Below are 21,860 nucleotides of genomic sequence, written 5' to 3'. Positions count from 1 at the left end.
TTTATTTTTTCACCTACGGGGCTGTATGGGGTGTCATTTTTTCCGCCATGATCTCTAGTTTTTATTAATACCATATTTGTGAAGATCGGACGTTTTGATCACTTTTTATTAATTTTTTTATATATATAATGTAACATAAAATCGGTAATCTGCGCACTTTTTCCCCTCTTTTCGTGTACGCCGTTTACCGGTCACAATGACACTTGTTATATTTTAATAGATCGGACAATTACGCACGCTACGGTATATTATATGTTTATCTATTTATTTATTTTTATATGTTTTATTTATATAATGGGAAAGGGGGGTGATTTCAACTTTTATTGGGGGAGGGGTTTTGGGGTAGTGTATTAGTGTTTTTAACTTTTTTTTTTTTACACATTTGAAGTCCCTTTGGGGGACTATTACATAGATTAGTTTGATTTTTACACTGATGAATGCTATGCCATAGGCATAGCATTGATCAGTGTTATCGGCGCTCTGCTCATTGAGCCTGCCTGTGCAGGCTTAGAGTAGCAGAGCGCCGATCGGACCGCATGGAGACAGGTAAGAGACCTCCAGCAGTCCGTTATACCGATCGGGACCCCCGCAGTCACACTGCGGGGGTCCCGATCGGTAAGTGACAGGGGACTCCCCCTGTCACTTACACTTAAACGCCGCGGTCGCGCCGCGATCGCGGCATTTAAGGGGTTAATGACACGCGGCAGCGCGATCGCTGCAGCGTGTCATTGCCGGTGAGGTCCCGGCTGCTCACTGCAGCCGGCCCCCACCTCCTATGAAGCGCGCTCCGCTCCGGAGCGCGCTTCATAGCGGGAATAACACCCGTGACGTAAGGTTACGTCATGGGTCGTCTGGGGACAGACTTCCATGACGTAACCCTACGTCCAGGGTCGTCTAGGGGTTAAGCTTAGAAAGAAAACATTATTTATAAATTTGCAAACAGCCATCAGCAAAGTGGTATTTTATCGCCCTGTCAGCTACCTGCCCATGTCTGCAGCTCTAAGCATGATAAAGAGTGGACATTCCCTTTAAGCGCCATTCATTTCAATAGGAGATAAGCAGCAGTAACTCAGCCCAGCCACTACACTGAGCTGTCAGCTTCCATCTCTGTTCCTGTATATGTGGGCATCAGAAAATATAGGCTTGCTTTTCAGCATCAATAGACTCCCTGTTACCAGTTCACTGGTCATCATTCTTTGGAGAACCCCACACAACCTGCTCACCTAGTTGTCTAGACATCTCTATGTGGACCTTGTAAGAGGAGCTGGCATCCTAAGGTATTCTCCTGCTTCCATCTCATCCACTGGCTCCCTAATATACCCAGTATCCTGACAGGTGCCATTGTGGTGAGCCTCCGTGCCATTCACTGTGATGGGTGTACTTGCACGTATACACAGGTCTAGGCGGTTTTCTCCCCAGAGGTGTGTATATACTGGTATAGACATAGAGCAGGAGCCCCATGTTCCTTCCTCCTCAGGAGGGATTCCCTGGCTTGGAGCGGGGCCACTGTGTGTGCAGCTTGCCGTCCTGCGACCACATGAGGTAGCCCCCGTGTTTCCCTCCCCAGCAGCGCTGCTGGACTTGTGTTATATCTGGCCGGCCTCCAGCCTCCGCTCGCTGCCTCATTCTATGCGCTTTGCCTCCTCCTATTTTTTCCACCCACGGGTAAAGGTGTTTTTTTTTACCCGTCCCACTATAATCCGTGGGCCGGCCTTGTATCACATGCCCTACTCACACAAACACAAGCCCTCCCTTACCCCCCAAATCACACACACGTGTAGCCGCACAGCAATACTTATATGCGGCCAGACGCATGCAGCAGTGTTGTGTCACCACCGCTTACTAGTTGTTACCTCCGCTGCCCTGTGACCTCCATTGTCCCCGTCACATCACACACATCTTCTTCCAGTCATCCCCCGGGCTGCCAGCAGCGTGTTATAGGGGAAGCCCCCTGTGGTCAGGACATTACAGGAGACACATCGCTGCGCTCTCCTCCTCTTTTCTTCTCTCACTTTGGTGGCAGCAGCAGCAGCAGGACGTCCGGTGCGGTGGCGGCGGCAGCAGCGGCAACGGCGGCTCCTCGCGTGGAATTAAGGTGCAGCAGAACATCGTCGGTGCACGGCAGACACCAGCATGAGTTCAAAAGAAAGTGCCCGCCAGTCCACATCTGTGGAGCATCCTGCATCCCCCTCATCAGAGTCACCGAAGAGGGCGCGGGGCAGACCTCGGAAACCGCAAAAAGTCAGTACCGCAGCCTTCCCTCATACGGCGCCCACTTTACCTCACAGGGAGCACATTGCTTCACACTGCACCTCACAGGGCTCACGCTGTACCTCACACTGCACCCCGCAATGTGCACGCTGTACCTCACACTGCACCCCGCAATGTGCACGCTGTACCTCACACAATGCCTCATGCAGTGCGGGCTCTGAGCTGCCCTCTCATTCATACAACTGCACCGGGATCCTCGCGCTGTGGGAGTTGGTGCAAACAGGGGGTCTTCCAGTGCCAGCTCCTCACTCTGGCATGGGTGGGGGGGACCTGCTCAATACTATGGGGGCACCACACAACATACAATGCTGGACTGTTCGCACATGTTCAATGCAATAAAAGAATCTTCAAGAGTTTAGTTATTGCTTGGAATCTGTGGAAGAATTGTGAATGGAAATGTGAGTGGGGCTTGTGGAGTAGCTGTGCAGCTATTTGTTGCCTGTGGGTACGCTGCATGCTTTCATTCATGGGGTATTTTTAGAGACTAGCGCATGTTTCACAATTGGTAGTATGTGGTTTTACTAGCAGGGGAACAGGTTTCTGCTCGTGTGCACACTGCCCTTTTTGTCACTGCTGGATCTTTAGGTTGGAATGGACTTTCACCTCTAGAAAAGTTCACAAAGTCCCCAGAAGGAACTTGGAAATAACCTTGTATCCATGTAGATGATGAGACTGGGCACATGAGACATTGTATCACAAGTGAAGGCTACTGATGTGACACAAACAAGGGCTTTATTTATAACCCTTAGAACACTTATTATGGAGGATGTACAGAAAGCTTTGTTACAGTCTCAGAGTTATTTTGTCTCTGTTGGTTGGTCAGGGTTTCTGTTTAGGTGAGACCACACATGAGTTCATGGATTTGGAAAGTGTGCCTACAACTATAGTGCAGATCTAGGTTAGCTCCCATTCTTTGTTTATATGTGAACCTCTTTACTGTAATAAGCTGGATGACATTGGTTAGGAAACATCACAGCCCTTAAGTGCACAACTTAAAAGTTTTATTACCTATCTCAGTGTGTAGATGTTTTCTTTTTTGGCAAATCATAGGTTTTGTACATTAGTTACATATGTTTCCCTGTAAGGTTTTAATAGTCCAGTATATCATGGCAGAAAAAAAGTTTAGTTGCCCTTGGAGAGTGTGCTATAATTTCCCATGTTAAATTCCTTCCACTATATCAAGTTTATTTCTGTATTTAGGAGCCAGCAGCTGGAGAACCCTCTCCTAAAAGACCAAGAGGAAGACCTAAGGGGAGTAAAAACAAAGGTCCTTCAAAATCAGCACAAAAGGTGAGCTTAGCAGCACATGCTTGCACAGAAGGTGCTGGGAACATGTGCTTATAGTATTTAGATTGTATATTCTCTGTGAATATGTCAAGGTAGTTTAGTGTTTTTCACATGGCAATCCAAGAATCACTTCTATAAAATGGAAAACCCAAACAAGCCTTTAATGAAATGCAGACTTATCAATGTAATGACCCAAGATTTTCTTTGTGTACAGTGGTGTGATTGTTTTAGAAACTTGCTCATATGTAGTAACACACGGTAAATATGTGATTTCCATTAGCTGATCACCCATTATGGTTGTATGCCCAACTGTTGCCTAAATAGCAAAACTAAAACATTCAGGTGTCCAACTAAAACTCAGTCTTGTCATGTTGGGAAGTCCGAGCTGTGTTCTTTTATATGTTTGATCCCTTCTGTATTCTTGTACTACTGATACTATATTTAATGTTAGTTTGACTGGACAGATGGTTAGAATGATTCCATGAGGTTGTTATAGAATATTGCTGTGCTATTGTTTTACTGTTATGTCCAAAACTTGATTATCAGTGTAATTCTGTTTACCTATTATTTTGATTAGTTTTGTAGCCAAGGTCAATAGTGGACTAGATACAGGAAAAATTAATGTGACATGATTAGCACCCTTTTGTGTTTTGGTTCCACTACTAGTTTTGGCTAAAACACTAACCAAAATGCTACATGTGGACATAGCTTTACTTTGGAATTTTTGTAACTCGTCTCTTTTATTTGTTAAAGTTAATGTAGCTTGAAATGGATGTCTGTCTGCATTTGATCTTTTGTGACATTGGAGATTTAGACCTTAAATACTTGAATGTGGATGAATCACAGTGTTAACAAGCAGAAAGTCTTTTCCCAAGGTTTACCATGTAGGGTTTATCGGCTGAATAATATATCTTCCAGTTGTAGGCAAGAAAACGTGTCAGGACTATTGTTTAAGTGTTTTCTTAATGTATAGACAGTGACTCTCCAGATAGCCATGCAGCATGCTTTTCCAGTTTCTTAGTTTGGAAAGGGCATCTAAGGTCCTTCATGTACTTTATAGCTAGAGATATGTGTCATGCAGAATCGCTAAGAGTGTGTTAAATTACATGATATATTAATGTTCTAGGTATCTTAAACCATGGTACATTTTGCTTGTTTTTAGCGTCTAGCCACACTTTAACTAACTTTTCATCAAAAAGTCCTATTAAACCAGTGACAAAATACTGTTTAGACTGGTGTGCTGCCTGTGCAATCTCATTGTAGTTTACTATTGTATACACAAGGTGGAGTCTTAAAATACCCTTTAGACTATGTTCACACATTGCATTTCTGTCTGGGTTTTTTTTCACCCTGAACCAGGAGTGGAACTGATAGGACAAAATTACAATTGAAAGATTTGGACAGTTTCTCTGTTTTTAACACACTCCTGGTTTTGGTTAAAAAAGAGACTGACAGAAATACTGTGCAAAATACTGTGTGTGTACATGAATAATAATCTATACAGCCCTCTCCCAAGTGAAGATCATTTAGCAGCAGCTGTAAATGCCCACCTGTTTGCTGTATTTTTCTCTCTCTATCTTTCACAACTTCTGTTTGATTTTTGCAAACTGACCTTGGGATGTTTCTCAACAATTTTGCGTGTTTAGAGTTTGTTGTGTGAAAATGATGTGCCACCTTGACTGCTACTTATAGTTCTATGAAGCATTGAGACATATCTTTTTACTTGCTCGTTTATGATAGAATGAAGGTTTAAGTTAGAGCTATGGTTGTTGGTTTGGTTAATACTAATGCCCATCATCTAACAGATAAGTATAGAAAAATGTGTGTAAATCAATCAATCAAAAAAATAAAAATAAATAAATTATATATACAGTGGTGCCTTGGATTACGAGCATAATTCGTTCTGGTGCCATGCTTGTAATCCAAATCAACTCTTAAACCAAAGCAAATTTTCCCATAAGAAATCACTGAAATGCAGACAATTGGTTCCACAGCCCCAAAATAATGATTTTTTTATTCTGAATAACATGTAGAACAGATGAAACAAACAATGAGAAGCAGCTGAATATGTCATATAATAGGTTACTGTACAGCATAGTAATCAGCAGGAGTATAATGTATAGTAAGGGCATAAACGTAAAGAAACAGCAGCAGTTTGTAGATATAGAATGGAGCTGCAGATCCTCATAATGCAGTAGCGAAGTACAACAGGCTAGAATAGAGAAGCAGGGCTGCTGTCAGAGGTCTGTGTGGTCACATGGCAGCAATGGGGAAGGTGGTGTATGTTCAGCTTGGACCAATCAGAAAGTGAGAATCACAGAGCTGTGCAGGAGGACAGTGACAGAAACTTTATATACAGCAGTGTGTATAGCTAAGTGTAAGTGCAGGAACATTATAGCAGCAGTGTGTATAGCTGAGTGAGTGCAGGCGCATTATAGCAGGAATGGTGAGGATGGGAAACACAAGGGCTGACAGACTGCAGGGACCATAAAGGAATGAGCAGGACATATGTGGGCACATAAATGCAGCGCTTTCTGTCCAGGGAGAGAGGGGTTACAGCTATGAAGAGATTACCTCCACAGTCCTGTCCTCTGATACAAGCCCCAGCCTAAAGTGGATCTGTTATGATTTGGAAGGAGAGGGAGTCTTCCTGGGTCAGAGTACAGGGCTGTAGACCACCCTATGCAGGCCATGCCCCTCCCCCACTCCCCCTCTTACCCAGTACAGGGAAGTCTTAAACCAAAGCAATGCTCTTAAAACTAGTTACAATTTTATAAAAACTGTGAGCTCTTCTTGCAAAACGCTCTTAATCCAAGTTACTTTTAAATCAAGGTACCACTTATATATATATATATATATATATATATATATATATTACTGTGAATGTGTGTGTGTATATAAATGTGTGTGTGTGTGTATATATATATATATATATATATATATATATATATATATATATATATATACTAGAAAATGTACCCGGCGCTGCCCGGGTATAAAGTGTCAGTGTGTTAATTAGATTTGTTCTAAGGTGCCCAGGAGGCCAAGCTAAAGGTATTGTTTCATCTGAGTTAATCAGTGGAATTAGTGTATACCTGTAGTGCATAGTTGGAGGGGTTCTGTATACCCACAATGTATAGTTTTTAGGGGTCTCGCATATCTGTAGTTCATAGTTGAGGGGGCTGTATACCTATAGTGTATAGTTGAGGGAGGTCCTGTATACCTGCAGTGTACAGTTGGTGAGGGTCCTTTATACCTGTACTGTATAGTTTGGGGGGTCCTGTATACCTGTAGTATATAGTTGGTGCTGTATACCTGTAATGTATAGTTGGTGGAGGTCTTGTATACCTGTAGTTTATAGTTTGAGGGTCCTGGATACCTGTAGTGTATAATTGGTGGAGGTCTTGTATACCTGTAGTATATAGTTCGGGGGTCCTGTATACCTGTAGTAAATAGTTTGAGGGTCCTGTATAACTATAGTATAGAGCTGGTGGAGGTCCTGTATACCTGTAGTGTATAGTTTGGGGTCCTATATACCTGTAGTATATAGCTGGTGGAGTTCCTGTATACCTGTAGTATATTTGGGGTCCTGTATACTTGTAGTATAGAGTTGGTGAAGGTCCTGTATACCTGTATTATAGAGTTGGTGTAGGTCCTGTATACCTGTAGTGTATGGTTTTGAGGTCCTGTATACCTGTAGTGTATAGTTTGGGGTCCTATATACCTGTAGTATATAGCTGGTGGATTTCCTGTATACCTGTAGTATATTTGGGGTCCTGTATACTTGTAGTATAGAGTTGGTGAAGGTCCTGTATACCTGTATTATAGAGTTGGTGTAGGTCCTGTATACCTGTAGTGTATGGTTTTGAGGTCCTGTATACCTGTAGTGTATAGTTTGGGGTCCTATATACCTGTAGTATATAGTTGGTGGAGTTCCTGTATACCTGTAGTGTATAGTTTTGGGGTCCTGTATACCTGTAGTGTATAGTTTGGGGTTCTGTATACCTGTAGTATATAGTTGGTGGAGGTCCTGTATACCTGAAGTATATAGTTGGAGGAGGTCCTGTATACCTGTAGTATATAGTTTTGGGGTCCTGTATACCTGTAGTGTAAAGTTTGGGGCCCTGTATACCTGTAGTATATAGCTTTGTGGAGGTCCCGTGCACTTGTAGTGTATAGTTTTGGGGTCCTGTATACCTGTAGTGTCCTGTATACCTGCAGGGTTGTATTTACCCGTATGGCAGTGTTATTCAGTCACAGTGTGTCGGTATTGGTCATGTCTGGTATGGGGGTGTTATCCAGTCACACTATGGCGGTTATGGTCAGGTCTGTTGTGGAGGTGTTATCCAGTCACGGTATGGTGGTATTGGTCAGGTCTGATATGATGGTGTTATCCAGTCACAGTATGGTGGTATTGGTAAGGACTGGTGTGGCGGTGTTACCCAGTCACAGTTTGCCGCTATTGGTCAGGTCTGGTATGGCAGTGTTATCCAGTCACAGTATGGCGGTATTGGTCAGGTCTGGTATGACCGTGTTATCCAGCACAGTATGGCGGTATTGGTCAGGTCTGGTATGGCAGTGTTATCCTTTCACAGTATGGCGGTATTGGTCAGGTCTGGTATGACAGTGTTATCCAGCACAGTATAGCGGTTTTGGTCAGGTTTGGTGTGGCGGTGTTATCCATTCACAGCATGGCGGTATTGGTCAGGTCTAGTGTGGCAGTGTTATGCAGTCACAGTATGGCGGTATTGGTCAGGTCTGGTGTGGCAGTGTTATCCAGTCACAGTATGGCGGTATTGGTCAGGTCTGGTGTGGCGGTGTTACCCAGTCACAGTATGGCGGTATTGGTCAGGTCTGGTATGGAGGTGTTATCCAGTCACAGTATGGCGGTATTGGTCAGGTCTGGTATGGAGGTGTTATCCAGTCACAGTATGGCGGTATTGGTCAGGTCTGGCAGTGTTATCCAGTCACAGTATGGCGGTATTGGTCAGGTCTGGTATGACAGTGTTATCCAGCACAGTATAGCGGTATTGGTCAGGTCTGGTGTGGCGGTGTTATCCATTCACAGTATAGCGGTATTGGTCAGGTCTTATATGACAGTGTTATCCAGTCACAGTATGGCGGTATTGGTCAGGTCTGGTATGACAGTGTTATCCAGTTACAGTATGGCGGTATTGGTCAGGTCTGGTGTGGCAGTGTTATCCAGTCACAGTATGGCGGTATTGGTCAGGTCTGGTGTGGCAGTGTTATCCATTCACAGTATGGCGGTATTGGTCAGGTCTGGTGTGGCGGTGTTATCCAGTCACAGTATGGCGGTATTGGTCAGGTCTGGTATGGAGGTGTTATCCAGTCACAGTATGGCGGTATTGGTCAGGTCTGGTATGGAGGTGTTATCCAGTCACAGTATGGCGGTATTGGTCAGGTCTGGTATGGAGGTGTTATCCAGTCACAGTATGGCGGTATTGGTCTGGTCTGGCAGTGTTATCCAGTCACAGTATGGCGGTATTGGTCAGGTCTGGTGTAGCAGTGTTACCCAGTCACAGTTTGGTATACCTGTTGTGCCCTGTATATACATGTACTGTATGGATGGAGTAAGGGGTCCTGTATATACATGTACTGTATGGATGGAGTAGGGGGGCCTGTATATACATGTAATGTGAAGTTGGAGTAGGGGGTCCTGTATATACATGTACTGTATGGATGGAGTAGGGGGTCCTGTATATACATGTACTGTATAGATGGAGTAGGGGGCCCTGCATATACATGTACTGTATAGATGGAGTAGGGGGCCCTGTATATACATGTACTGTATAGATGGAGTAGGGGGCCCTGTATATACATGTACTGTATAGATGGAGTAAGGGGCCTACCAGTTATTACTGTGGATGTTGTGAGGCAGCTTCCCTAGCAACCATTGCTCCCTGTGAAAATAAAAGCAGTAATCCTATTGGTTGCTAAGGCTCCAACTGCCGTGTCTGCTGCAGCTAATTATATCACCTGTGTTTGCAGTGAGGAGATTTTCCCATTCATCTGTATGAGGCGCCGCTCTTTCCCCTCCCCCTCCCCTCCTGTACATCTGGCGGGGACGGGACCTTCGCAATAACCTTCCCGGGCACCCAATGTATCTGTGTGCCAAATTTGGGGTCAAACGGTTCAGGCGTTTGGAAGTCTATAGAGGACAGACAGACAGACAGACAGAAGGACAGACAGACAGACAGACTTTGAGTTTTATGATATAGATGTATATGTACAGTGATGCCTTGGCTTAGGAGCATAATTGGTTTCGGGACCATGCTTGTAATCCAAATCCACTCTTAAACCAAAGCAAATTTTCCCATATGAAATTAGACAATTGGTTCCATACCTGAAAAATCGTTTTCTATTCTGAATAACATGTAAAACTAATGAAACAAAAATTTTGAAACAGCTGAATATGTGATATTATAAGTTACTGTACAGTATAGCAAACAGCATGTAGAGACTAATGTATAGTAAGTGTATAAACCTGAAAAAACATCAGTAGTTTGTAGATACAGGATGGAACTGCAGATCCCCATAATGCAGTAGCGTAGTACAGTAGGCTAGAATAGAGAAGCAGGACTGCTGTCCAAGGTCTGTGTGGTCACATGACAGCAATGGGAAAAGGGTGTTTGTTCAGCATGGACCAATCAGGAAGTGAGAATCACAGAGCTGTGCAGGAGGACAGTGACAGCCATTTACACTGCTGTATAAAGAAGTTTCTGTCACTGTCCTCCTGCACAGCTCTGTGATTCTCACTTCCTGATTGGTCCATGCTGAACACACACCCTTTCCCCATTGCTGTCATGTGACCACACAGACCTTGGACAGCAGTCCTGCTTCTCTATTCTAGCCTACTGTACTACGCTACTGCATTATGGGGATCTGCAGTTCCATCCTGTATCTACAAACTACTGCTGTTTTTTCAGGTTTATACACTTACTATACATTAGTCTCTACATGCTGTTTGCTATACTGTACAGTAACTTATAATATCACATATTCAGGTGTTTCCAAATTTTTGTCTCATTAGTTTTACATGTTATTCAGAATAGAAAACGATTTTTCAGGTATGGAACCAATTGTCTAATTTCATATGGGCAAATTTGCTTTGGTTTAAGAGTGGATTTGGATTACAAGCATGGTCCCGAAACCAATTATGCTCGTAAGCCAAGGCATCACTGTACATATATATATATATATATATATATATATATATATATATATACACACACACACACACACATACACACATTTATATACACACACACACATACACAGTTTATATATATATATATATATATATATATATATATATATATAAAGTGGTACCTTGATTTAAGAGTAACTTGGATTAAGAGCGTTTTGCAAGAAGAGCTCACAGTTTTTATAAAATTGTAACTAGTTTTAAGAGCATTGCTTTGGTTTAAGAGTTCCCTGTACTGGGTGGGAGGGGGAGGGGGGGAGGGGCATGGCCTGCATAGGGTGGTCTACAGCCCTGTACTCTGACCCAGGAAGACTCCCTCTCCTTCCAAATCATAACAGATCCACTTTAGGCTGGGGCTTGTATCAGAGGACAGGACTGTGGAGGTAATCTCTTCATAGCTGTAACCCCTCTCTCCCTGGACAGAAAGCGCTGCATTTATGTGCCCACATATGTCCTGCTCATTCCTTCATACTCCGTGCAGTCTGTCAGCCCTTGTGTTTCCCATCCTCACCATTACTGCTATAATGTGCCTGTACTCACACTCAGCTATACATCCTGCTGCTATAATGTGCCTGCACTTACACTCAGCCATTTACACTGCTGTATAAAGAAGTTTCTGAGTGTAAGTGCAGGCACATTATAGCAGCAGGATGTATAGCTGAGTGTGAGTACAGGCACATTATAGCAGGAATGGAGAAGATGGGAAACACAAGGGTTGGCAGAGACTACAGGGGGCATGAAGCAATGAGCAGGATGTATGTATGTGGGCACATACAGGTTACAGCTATGAAGAGATTACCTTCACAGTCCTGTCCCCTGATGCAAGCCCCAGTCTGAAGTGGATCTGCCATGATTTGGAAGGTGAGGGAGACTTCCTGGGTCAGAGTACAGTGCTGTACTGATTAAGCCAGTTTGCCTGCCCCAGGTACTTCATATACTTGGATCTTTCCTAATAATAGAAAAAAAGGGCTGTAGACCCCGCTATGCAGACCATGCTCCTCCCCCAATCGCCCTCCGACCCATTACAGGGAGCTCTTAAACCAAAGCATTGCTCTTAAACCAAGTCACAATTTTGAAAAACTGTGAGCTATTCTTGCAATACGCTCTTAATCCAAGTTACTCATAAACCAAGGTACCACTGTATATATTATATGTCAAACATATGTGTAAAAAAACTGAATTCTGACAGCTTGGTGCTTTACATGCGTGGCACACTATTGAAATGGATGGGATTTATTAAAACCTCCAAGTTCCCCACACACAGGTTTCCCTATTATTTATTTTAATGGAGACTGGGGGTATGTGCACACTACGGAATCGGCAAGGAATCTTTAAGCGGAATCTGTGCTGTGGACTCTGCCTGTCCCATTGATTCAAACAAGTGCATTTCAATTCTTTGGGCACATGCATAATGGTGCATTTACACAGAAAGATTTTTCAGACAGATTCTAAACAGAGAACAAGTCACAAAGGAAAGACAGATTTCTCCTCTTTTCATATCCATTCCTGGCTCAACAATCTGTCAGATAAATCTCTGTTTAAAAACACCATTAGGAATGCCCCTGTGCAGGATTTCTTCTTATCATCATTTGTCTGAAGACTGCACATGTGCTGGATTGTTTAGGCCCATGTGTAGTGTTAAGACCGACGATTAGGAGAAATCCTGCCTATGGCATTCCTAATGGTGAAGAGGGAGGGCAGGAGGGATGGAGAGGCTGTAAAGGCCTAGGATACAGACACTCTAGGGCACGCCAATTTGACACAGGGCTGCAATTTTAAAAGTTGTTTTTTAGGACAATGACTGCATCTCCTGCCAAACGGACCCCAGGACAGATATTGGATTAAAAGCAGCTATCTGACGGTACAAGCGTTTGGGAAGGGGGGGGGGTTAGACGTCAAGGAGAGCGCTATGCATTAGCCATTATTATCTTTGGTAGACATGTTAAAGTGTGGGTAGGTGTCTAGTCTACACAGAACTGTCCTACACTTTGTGAATGGTACAGTGACAAGCCCATACTACACTAATAACCTTGTTAATACAGTCATTGTTCCTTTTCATGAACAACACAGGCTTTATTTCATGAATGACAATGCTCCAGCTCATTAAAGGGGTAGTCCACCCAAAAAATTTTTCTTTCAAATCAACTGCTACCATGAAGTGCCAGAGATTTGTAATTTACTTCTATTAAAAAATCTCAAGCCTTCCAGTACTTATCAGCTGCTGTATGCCCAACAGGAAGTTGTATTATTTCCAGTCTGAAGAGCAGGAGAGGTTTTCTATGGGGATTTGCTCCTGCTTTGGACAGTTCCTGACATGGACAGAGGAGGCAACAGAGAGCACTGGGTCAGACAGGAAAGAAAACACCACTTCCTGCTGGACACACAGCAGCTGATAAGTACTGGAAGACTTAAAGTTTTTTTAATAGAAGTGAATTACAAATCTCTGGCACTTTATGGCACCAGTTGATTTGAAGGAAAAATTTTTTGGGTGGACTACCCCTTTAAGGTCGCTTCATTAGGGAATGGCTACTGGGGTATCTCTAATAGAGTGACCTGCATTTTCTCCAGACCAGAATCACATAGAAAACCTATGGGTTTGACCTGAGGGCTTCCCTTTAGAAAGAATGGGATGCTATGCCTCAGCAGACAAGTTATTGAGACTGTGATTTATTTTTATTATAATTTTTCTTTATATTTTGCTGGGGCAGCATAGAACATAATCATGCTATTCTTACGTAACCACGCTCTAACAGCTACTTAGAGACAGATTTGTCTCGGCAGGGACAGCCCGTTCAGCAAATACCCAACTGAAGCCGGACAGTGCCTTGGGCAGTGATTAGCTGAGCGGGCTGTCAAAACTAGCATAATTCATCACCCCTCCACCACCATCCTTGGTGGTGTTTGTGCTGATATGCAGTGTATGGTTTTCGCTGAATATAATGTTAAGTATTATAGGCAAACAACTCTACTTCGGTCCTGGCTGTCCAAAGGAGATTGCACTAAAAGTTTTGTGGTTTATATACATGCCACTTTGTAAAACTAAAGACCTGTCTCAACTTCTTAGGCAGAGACATGCAGTGCCCCTTAAATAACAATTCTGGAACATCGTTTCCTATAGCTTTGCGATGTTCTGTTCTTCTATTATTCTTATTAGAAATGTATGACTAAATAACCAAATGGGTGTTATCAATCAGGGTGTGTCCCTATACAGTCTGACATCATCCAATTAGAGCTGACACTGTCAGACTATGTAGGGCCCCCCCGTCCCCAAACTGGTAACACACAGTTTGTTAGTCAATCATAGATTTTTAGTAAGGATAACAGAGGAACAGCACATCACAGAGCTATAAAAAAGATGTTCCAGCATTGTTGTTTTATGGGCATTGTATGTATTTGCTAAAATAGACCGATCCTGCTTAGGCTTCCCTCAGATACAAATTTTGCCTAGCAGTTTTTTTGCTCTTTGGCATTTTTCTCTGGTGTTTTATTATTTTAGTTTAATTTAGTTTAAAGTGACTCTGTACCCACTATCTGCCCACCCCAAACCGCTTGTCCCTTCAGATAGCTGCTTTTAATCCAAGATCTGTCCTGGGGTCAGTTCGGCAGGTGATGCAGTTATTGTCCTAAAAGACAACTTTTAAACTTGCAACTCTGTGTCAAACTGCTGTGGCCTAGAGTGTCTGTGCATTAGGCTGGCACAACCTCTCCATCCCTCCTCCCCGCCCTCTTCATGATTAGGAATGCCCAAGGCAGGTATTCTTCTATTCATCAGCTGTGAGAACACGGCACGTGGGCTGGATCATTAAGGCACCTGTGCAATGTTGACTGCAGAGGAATAGGAAAAATCCTGCCAGTGGCATTTCTAATGATTAACCCCTTAACGACATCGGGCGTAAACTTACGCCCTGGCGCCCTGGTACTTAGCGCATCAGGGCGTAAATTTACGCCTGATGTTTCCCCGATCGCTGCGTGTTCACACACAGCGGTCGGGGAAGATGGCCTGCTATAAATCATAGCAGGCCATCATAGCTTCTCGGCACGGGGGGTGGTTAACACCCCCCGTGCTTACGATCGCCGCTATAGGCTGATCAATTCAGATCAGCCAATAGCGGCGATCGGAACCTTTCCGGGTCATCGGTGACCCGATGACCCGGAAAAAAATGGCGGTCGATGCTGTCCGAGGACGGCACCGACCGCCATTACTGTAAAAAGTAATGTTGATCGCCGTGCCACCGGCCCGATCGCCGTGAACGGCCGGCCGGCCGTTCACGGCGATCGGGCCGGTGGCACGGCGATCAGAGTCCCACAAAATAGTAAATACCTGCCCTGGACCCCTCAGCTAGGTAGCCGAGGGGTCCAGAGCAGGTATTTGTACATTACTCACCTGTCCCGGGCTCCTGATCGGCGGCTTCCGGGTTCGCGGCGTCCTCCGTCATTCCGTTCGGTCTTCGGGTCTTTCCGGCGGTCCTCGTCGTCTTCTTTCGTCTATTTTCGGCTCCAGCCTCGTCATTTTCCGGATTTTGCGCTCTGCTGCCCCCTAGCGGCTGATATGTGTAATACACTTATCAGCAGCTACAGGGATATTCAGAATATAGAAAAAGTGTTTTTTTTTTCCCCCAATTTTTTTTTTTCTATTTTCCGCACCCTATCGCCGCTGAGTGTTGATTAGCATCGCACGAAAGTGCGCTGCTAATCAACAACTCCTCCTTTTTGGCGTAGGGTGTTTTTTTTCTATATTCTACTGCCACGGTCTGCTTATAAGTGCCGCACATAAGTGCGGCATTTATCAGCAACTCCTTTGTTGGCGTAGATTTTTTTTATACTTACTGTAAAAAAAACACGTAAAAAACACTACATTACACCACACTACATTGAATAAAGTTTGACACTACACCACTACATACCCCATATACTAGTCCCCATATAAAGATGGCCCCCAGGGTGTTTTCGGTGTCAGAGGGATACGTTATTATTGCCTCCGACACCGAAACAGCCAGTGAGGATGAATGGGGGGGATCGTTCTTTCCTCCATTCATCCTCATCATCCAGTGACGTGTCTGGGGGTAGCGTAGCGTACGCTGCCCCCCAGACACGTCTTTTCCGCCAGTACCGTCCCAATAAGAGATGACGGTATGGTGTGAAATTCTACAAACTCTGTGAGAGTACCTCTGGGTACACTTACAGATTTAGGGTACATGCACACTGCGGAATGGCGAAGGATAACCCTTTGTGCATTCCGCAGCTGGCACCCGCCGGCGGACTGATGGAGGCGCATGTCTCCACCCGTGTCATAGACTCCATGTTATGCACGGGCGGATTCCGTCGTCCATCCAAAGAATGAACACGTTGGACGGAGAGCGGAATCCGCCCGTGCATAGAATGGAGTCTATGACACGGACGGAGACGTGCGCCTGCATCAGTCCGCCGGCGGGTGCCAACTGCGGAATGCACGAAGGGTTATCTGTCGCGATTCCGCAGTGTGCATGTACCCTTAGAGTGTATGTAGGAAGGAACACCCGAATCCAGCCCCAGATGCCCCCTCCCCTCCCATCCTCGGAACAAGCGGGAAGATCGTCCGGGAACTGATCTTTCCACTGCTGGATAAAGGTTACCACCTGTACGGGGATAACTTTTATACCAGCACCCCCCTCTTCCGGTCCCTCGCTGCCTGACCTACTGTAGCTTGCGGCACGATCCGAACATATCAGAAACAGTAATAGCGCCCTAGTATTTAGCAGCCATGGAGCGGACCCAGCACTTCTGGATATAAAAGGACCCCGTATCGCACCAGGACAACATTTTCCAGGTGACGTCCCCCACACTGGAGAACAGGAGACCCCAGAAGAAGTGCAGAGTGTGGCGTAACAGGGGGATCAGGAAGGACGCCATTTTCCAGTGTGACACCTGTCCTGATCCCCCCGGCCTCTGCATACTGGATCGCTCCAAGGCGCACCACACGTCACTGGGGTTCTACATTATCTAAATTCTGTCCCTTATTCCTATTTCAGGGGTCACGTTGGTCCGGGGATTATTCTGATCGCCATTATGGAGTCGGGAAGGAATTTTTCCCCTGTGATGAGGCTACTGTCGTCTGCCTCACGAGGGTTATTTGCCTTCCTCTGGATCAACACAGGTTGAATTTGATGGACACCTGTCATTTCCAACCTTATAAACTAATAATTGGTCTAATACCCCCAAATAAATTAGAATTGTCCCTTTTTCCCAGCTAAATAGGTATGGCCGCCATTCCCATTAGAGGATGCCATGATGCAATTACAAAGCCTCTGTGCGGCCAGGACAGTAGAAACCCCCCACAAGTGACCCCATTCTGGAAACTACACCCAATAAGGAATCTAACAAGGGGGGCAGCGGGGATATGGCCCCCAAGTGACGGCCACATTTGGGACGTGAAAATGAAAAAAATGGTATTTTTTATTTTCTCGGCACATGTTCTACGTAAGTGCCTGTCACCAGTGGGGTCCATATGCTCACTGCACCCCTTGTTAGATTCCTTATGGGGTGTAGTTTCCAGAATGGGGTCACTTGTCGGGGGTATCTACTGACCTGGCAGCACAGGAGCTTTGTAATTGCGACATGGCCTCCATCCTCCATTCCAGCCTCTAAATGGCGCTCTATCCCTTTGGTGGCTTGCCCTGTGCCCATATGGCACATTATGCCCACATATGGGGTATTTTCGTAATCAGGGGAAACTACCCTACACGTTTTGTGTTAATTTTCTTTTTTAACCCCTTGTGGAAATGGAAAAAATCAAGGCTAGACCAACATTTAGTGTAATTTTTGTAAAATTTTTACTCTAAATCATTAATCTTGTCATGATTTTTTCATTTTCACAAGGGGCTAAAAGATAAAAAAAAACACTAAATGTGTAGAGCAATTTCCCCTGAGTACGGAAATACCCCACATGTGGACATAAAGCGCCATTTGGGTGCAGGGTAAGCCTCCGAAGGGAAGGAGCGCCATTTCGTTTTTGAAGGCTGGATTTGGATGGAATGGATTTTAAGGGGCCATGTTGCATTCAAAAGGCCTCTGTGTTGCCAAGACAGTTGAACCCCCCCACAAGTGACCCCATTATGGAAACTACACCCCTCAAGGAATGTAACAAGGGGTGTAGTGAGCATATGGACCCCACTGGTGACGGGCACAAATGTGGAACAATGTGGCGTGAAAATGAAATATTACATTTTTTACACTATAATGTTGGTTTAGCCTTGAATTTATCATTTTCACAAGGGGTTAAAAGAGAAAAAAACACACAATATGTGTAGAGCAATTTCCCCCGAGTCCGTAAATACCCCACATGTGGACATAAAGCGCCATGTGGGCGCAGGGCAAGCCTCCAAAGGGAAGGAGCGCCATTTGGATTTTGGAGGTTGGATTTGGCTAGAATGGATGATGAACGCCATGTCGCATTTACAGAGCCCTCGTGCTGCCAAAACACTGGAAACCCCCCACAAGTGACCCCATTCTGGAAACTGCACCCCTCAAGGAATCTAACAAGGGGTGCAGTGAGGATATGGACCCCTTGATGACGGGCACATTTGTGCCATGAAAGTGAAAAAATGAAATTTTTTACTTTTACGTCACATTGTTCCACATTTGTGCCCGTCACCAGTGGGGTCCATATGCTCACTGTGCCCCTTGTTAGATTCCTTGAGGGGTGTAGTTTCCAGAATGGGGTCACTTGTGGGGGGTTTCCAGTGTCTTGGCAGCACGAGGGCTCTGTAAATGCGACATGGCCCTTGAAATCCTTTCCAGTGAAATTCAGCTTCCAAAAGCCAATTGGCGCTCCTTCCCTTTGGAGGCTCGTCCTGCGCCCCCTTGGCACTTTATTGCCACATGTGGGGTATTTCCGTACTCGGGAGAAACTGCGCTACACATTTTGTGTCTTTTTTTTCCTCTTATCCCTTTAAGAAAATGAAAAATTGAAGGCTAGAACAACGTTTTAGTGTAAAAAATAAATTTTTCTTTTTTCACACCATATTGTTCGGAAAATCTGTGAAGCACCTGTGGGGTCCAAATGCTCACCGCACCCTTTGTTACATTCCTTGAGGGGTGTAGTTTTCTAAATGGTGTCCCTTTAGGGGTGTTTTTTAGGTTTTGGCACCCCAGAGCCTCTGCCAACCTGAAGTGGTACAGTCAGAAATGACCAAATATAACGGAGGCGTTGAAATTCACTAGGCGCTCCTTTGTATCTGAGGCTTGTGGTTGCGTCAAATAGCGCAATAGGGCCACATATGGGGTATTTCTATAAACTGCAGAAACGGGGCAATAATTATTGGGGTGCATTTCTCTGGTAATAGGTTTATAATTATGAAAAATATTGGATTACAATAAAATCTCTGCACAGAAAATTACAATTTTCAAATTTCTTACACACTTAGCTTTTATTTCTGTGACTCCCCTAAAGGGTTAAAACACTTTCTGGATATGCTTTTGCAGAGTGTGGGGGGTGCAGTTTCTGAAATGGGGTGCTTTGTGGGGCTTTCTAACATACAGGCCCCTCAAATACACTTTAAACCTGAACAGGTCCCTAAAAATATCTGATTTTGAAATTTTACTGAAAATTTGGAAATTTGCTGCTAATGTTTTAAGCTTCCTATTGTCTAAAAAAAAATTAAAGATCGTTTAATAAATGCCGCCAACATAAAGTAGACATGTTGCTAATGCTATTTAATATATAATTTATGTGGTATAACCACTTTCTGTATACGCAAAAAAGTTTCAAAGTTGGAAAAATGCAGTTTTTCACATTTTTTCACATTATTTGGGTTTTTTTTCATAAAGATTTGTTATGATTATCGACTCCAATTTACCAGAAATGTAAAGTACAATATGTCACGAGAAAACAATCTCAGAATCAGCCGGATAGGTAAAAGCATCCCGAAGTTATTAATGACTAAAGTGACACTGGTCATATTCATAAAATTTGTCTCTGTCATTAAGGCCATTTCAGGCTCTGTCCTTAAGGGGTTAAGAGGGTGGGGAGGAGGGACAAAGGGGTGGTGCAAAGTTAGAGCACAGATACTCTAGGCTACGGCAGTTTACAAGCTGGGACAAGCGACTGCAACGATCAGCCGACATCGTTCATGTCGGTTCATCATTGCCTTCTATTACACAAGACGATTATCAGTCGAATATGGACGATAATCATTTTGTGTAATAGGGCCTTTAGGGTCCTTTTATACATGCTGATATCTGAAAGATTATCTGACAGATTTTTGCCGCCAAAGACAAGGACAGACTATAAACAGAGAACAGGTCATAAAGTAAAGAAGAAGATTTCAAATCCATTCCTGGCTTTGGCTTCAAAAGTCTATCAAGTAATCTGTGTGTAAAAACACCCTTGGAAGGCAGTTTTGCTCAGTTTGTGTCAGCTTAAGCGTGCCTTCACACATCCTTTTTGGGTGGCATTATTCAGGCCACCAAAAACTGCCAAATGTGTTTTTTGCATACATTTGTGTTCTTTTTCTGGCATTTTTGACTATATGAAAATGATCTTTTTTTGTGTGCAGATTTTTTTCCCTCTGCCATCACATGACCTAGCTGCTGGATCACAAAAGGTGACAAAAATGCCAGAAAATAAAACAAAACAAAAATGGCATACGCACAGCAATGAGGTTTTGGGGACAACCAGAACAATCCCATTGAAGTCTATGGTAGAAAAAATGCCACAGTTTAAATAAAAATCCACACCCTCAGCATTCTGTGTTTTGACAAAACTACCTCGGAGCCTCAAAAATGCCAGAGAGGAGAGGAAAACGCCACACCAAAAAAATACCAGGGGGGATTTATTAAAAGACTAAAATGCCTTTTTTAGGCGCAGATGGGCCCAATCGGCGTAAAAATGGTCTATTTGCTAATATTTTATTCACATCGGGCCGATCTGCGCCAGTGGGGCGGAGAGGGGGCGCTACGGGGGGTGCGGTAGCATGCAGAGGGGGCGCGGCCTCTGCGTGCGCCCCATTTATCATTTTTCCGGGTGAAAAATGATACTGAACCATATGTCAGCTCTGAGCTGGAGTAGGTTTCAAATTATTCGCACGGACGGGCTCCGTGTGCTTGGAATTTATGTGGAGGCAGTGCACCTCTACATAAATCCTCTGAGCTCCAGAGCTGTGGGGACAATAGTAAGCCCAGCGTAGAAAATACCGGACTTTATAAGTTTTTGTTTCTTTTTTAATCCATTCCACACCCGGAGTGTGTGAATATAAGGTTGTGTTCCCAAATGCGAAGAACGCATGTGGCGAAAACCGGACCCCTATGCGTTCACCAGTAGCTGTGTGATACTGCTGAGTTTATCAGCAACATTGTGTGGCTATTGGAAAACGTGGGAATGTGGTTCTAGTAGCAAATGTTCCTGATAAGCATTATGATTCACACCCAATTTGAGCTTCAAAGAGCTGCAAGAACTGCAACAACAACTTTTAAGAGTTAGTTTCCACATTTTGCATGTAAAAATTGCAGAAAAAAAACACATTGGAAAAAAAGTTTCATAAATGCATATGGTTTTTAAATTGAGCTTCATAACCAGCAACTGTCAAAATTGGATGTAGGCTATGTTCACACATAGCATTTAATTAGCCTTAAATTTTCCGTGATTTTCTGCCCAATCACAGCAAGGTAGTGCTATTTTACAGCGAATTTTTGCAGAATTTGCGGCAAAATATTGCTAATTAACGCAAATTAAATGCTATGTGAACATAGCCTGAGCAGCAGTCAACTGTCTAAACTGATAAGTTTGACAATACTGATCACATAGCAGAGCACTATTTTCTTACAACATGACATAAAGCCATTTCCACACAAGTCATCTCTCATATATCCGGGACCAAAGACTACCCCCTTTTCGATAACCTAGAGTTCTTTCCCGCCATGCGACAACCTTCTTTTCTAAGATGGGACTGACAATCACACACATGCTTGAAGGGAATCTGTCAGGTCCGTAACAGTTATAGAGCTGCAAACACAAGCAGATAGATGGTAGTGAGATAAAACAAGCAATGCTTTTGTCTTTGCTGATGGCCAGTTGCAAAGTTGTAAAATTGCGTTTTTCCTC

General features: G+C 44.0%; 1 protein-coding gene across 3 annotated transcripts in view; it reads left to right on the top strand.

The window, feature by feature from the left end:
- The first annotated feature begins 2,051 nt into the window (after nt 1-2,051).
- The window catches only part of HMGA2 (high mobility group AT-hook 2), a 162,526-nt gene continuing 142,717 nt past the window's right edge, over nt 2,052-21,860 (top strand). For all 3 annotated transcript variants that reach the window (XM_069955833.1, XM_069955834.1, XM_069955836.1), the window contains exons 1-2: nt 2,052-2,241; nt 3,472-3,561. In XM_069955833.1, the coding sequence (XP_069811934.1) occupies nt 2,134-2,241; nt 3,472-3,561 (198 nt within the window). In that variant the 5' untranslated portion in view covers nt 2,052-2,133. The remainder of the gene's footprint in view (nt 2,242-3,471; nt 3,562-21,860) is intronic.

Source organism: Dendropsophus ebraccatus, chromosome 1 (assembly GCF_027789765.1).
Source record: "Dendropsophus ebraccatus isolate aDenEbr1 chromosome 1, aDenEbr1.pat, whole genome shotgun sequence".
Classification (NCBI taxonomy): Eukaryota; Metazoa; Chordata; class Amphibia; order Anura; family Hylidae; genus Dendropsophus; species Dendropsophus ebraccatus.
The sequence above is the reverse complement of the archived record's forward strand: the minus strand, read 5'-3'. Positions and strand labels throughout refer to the sequence as shown.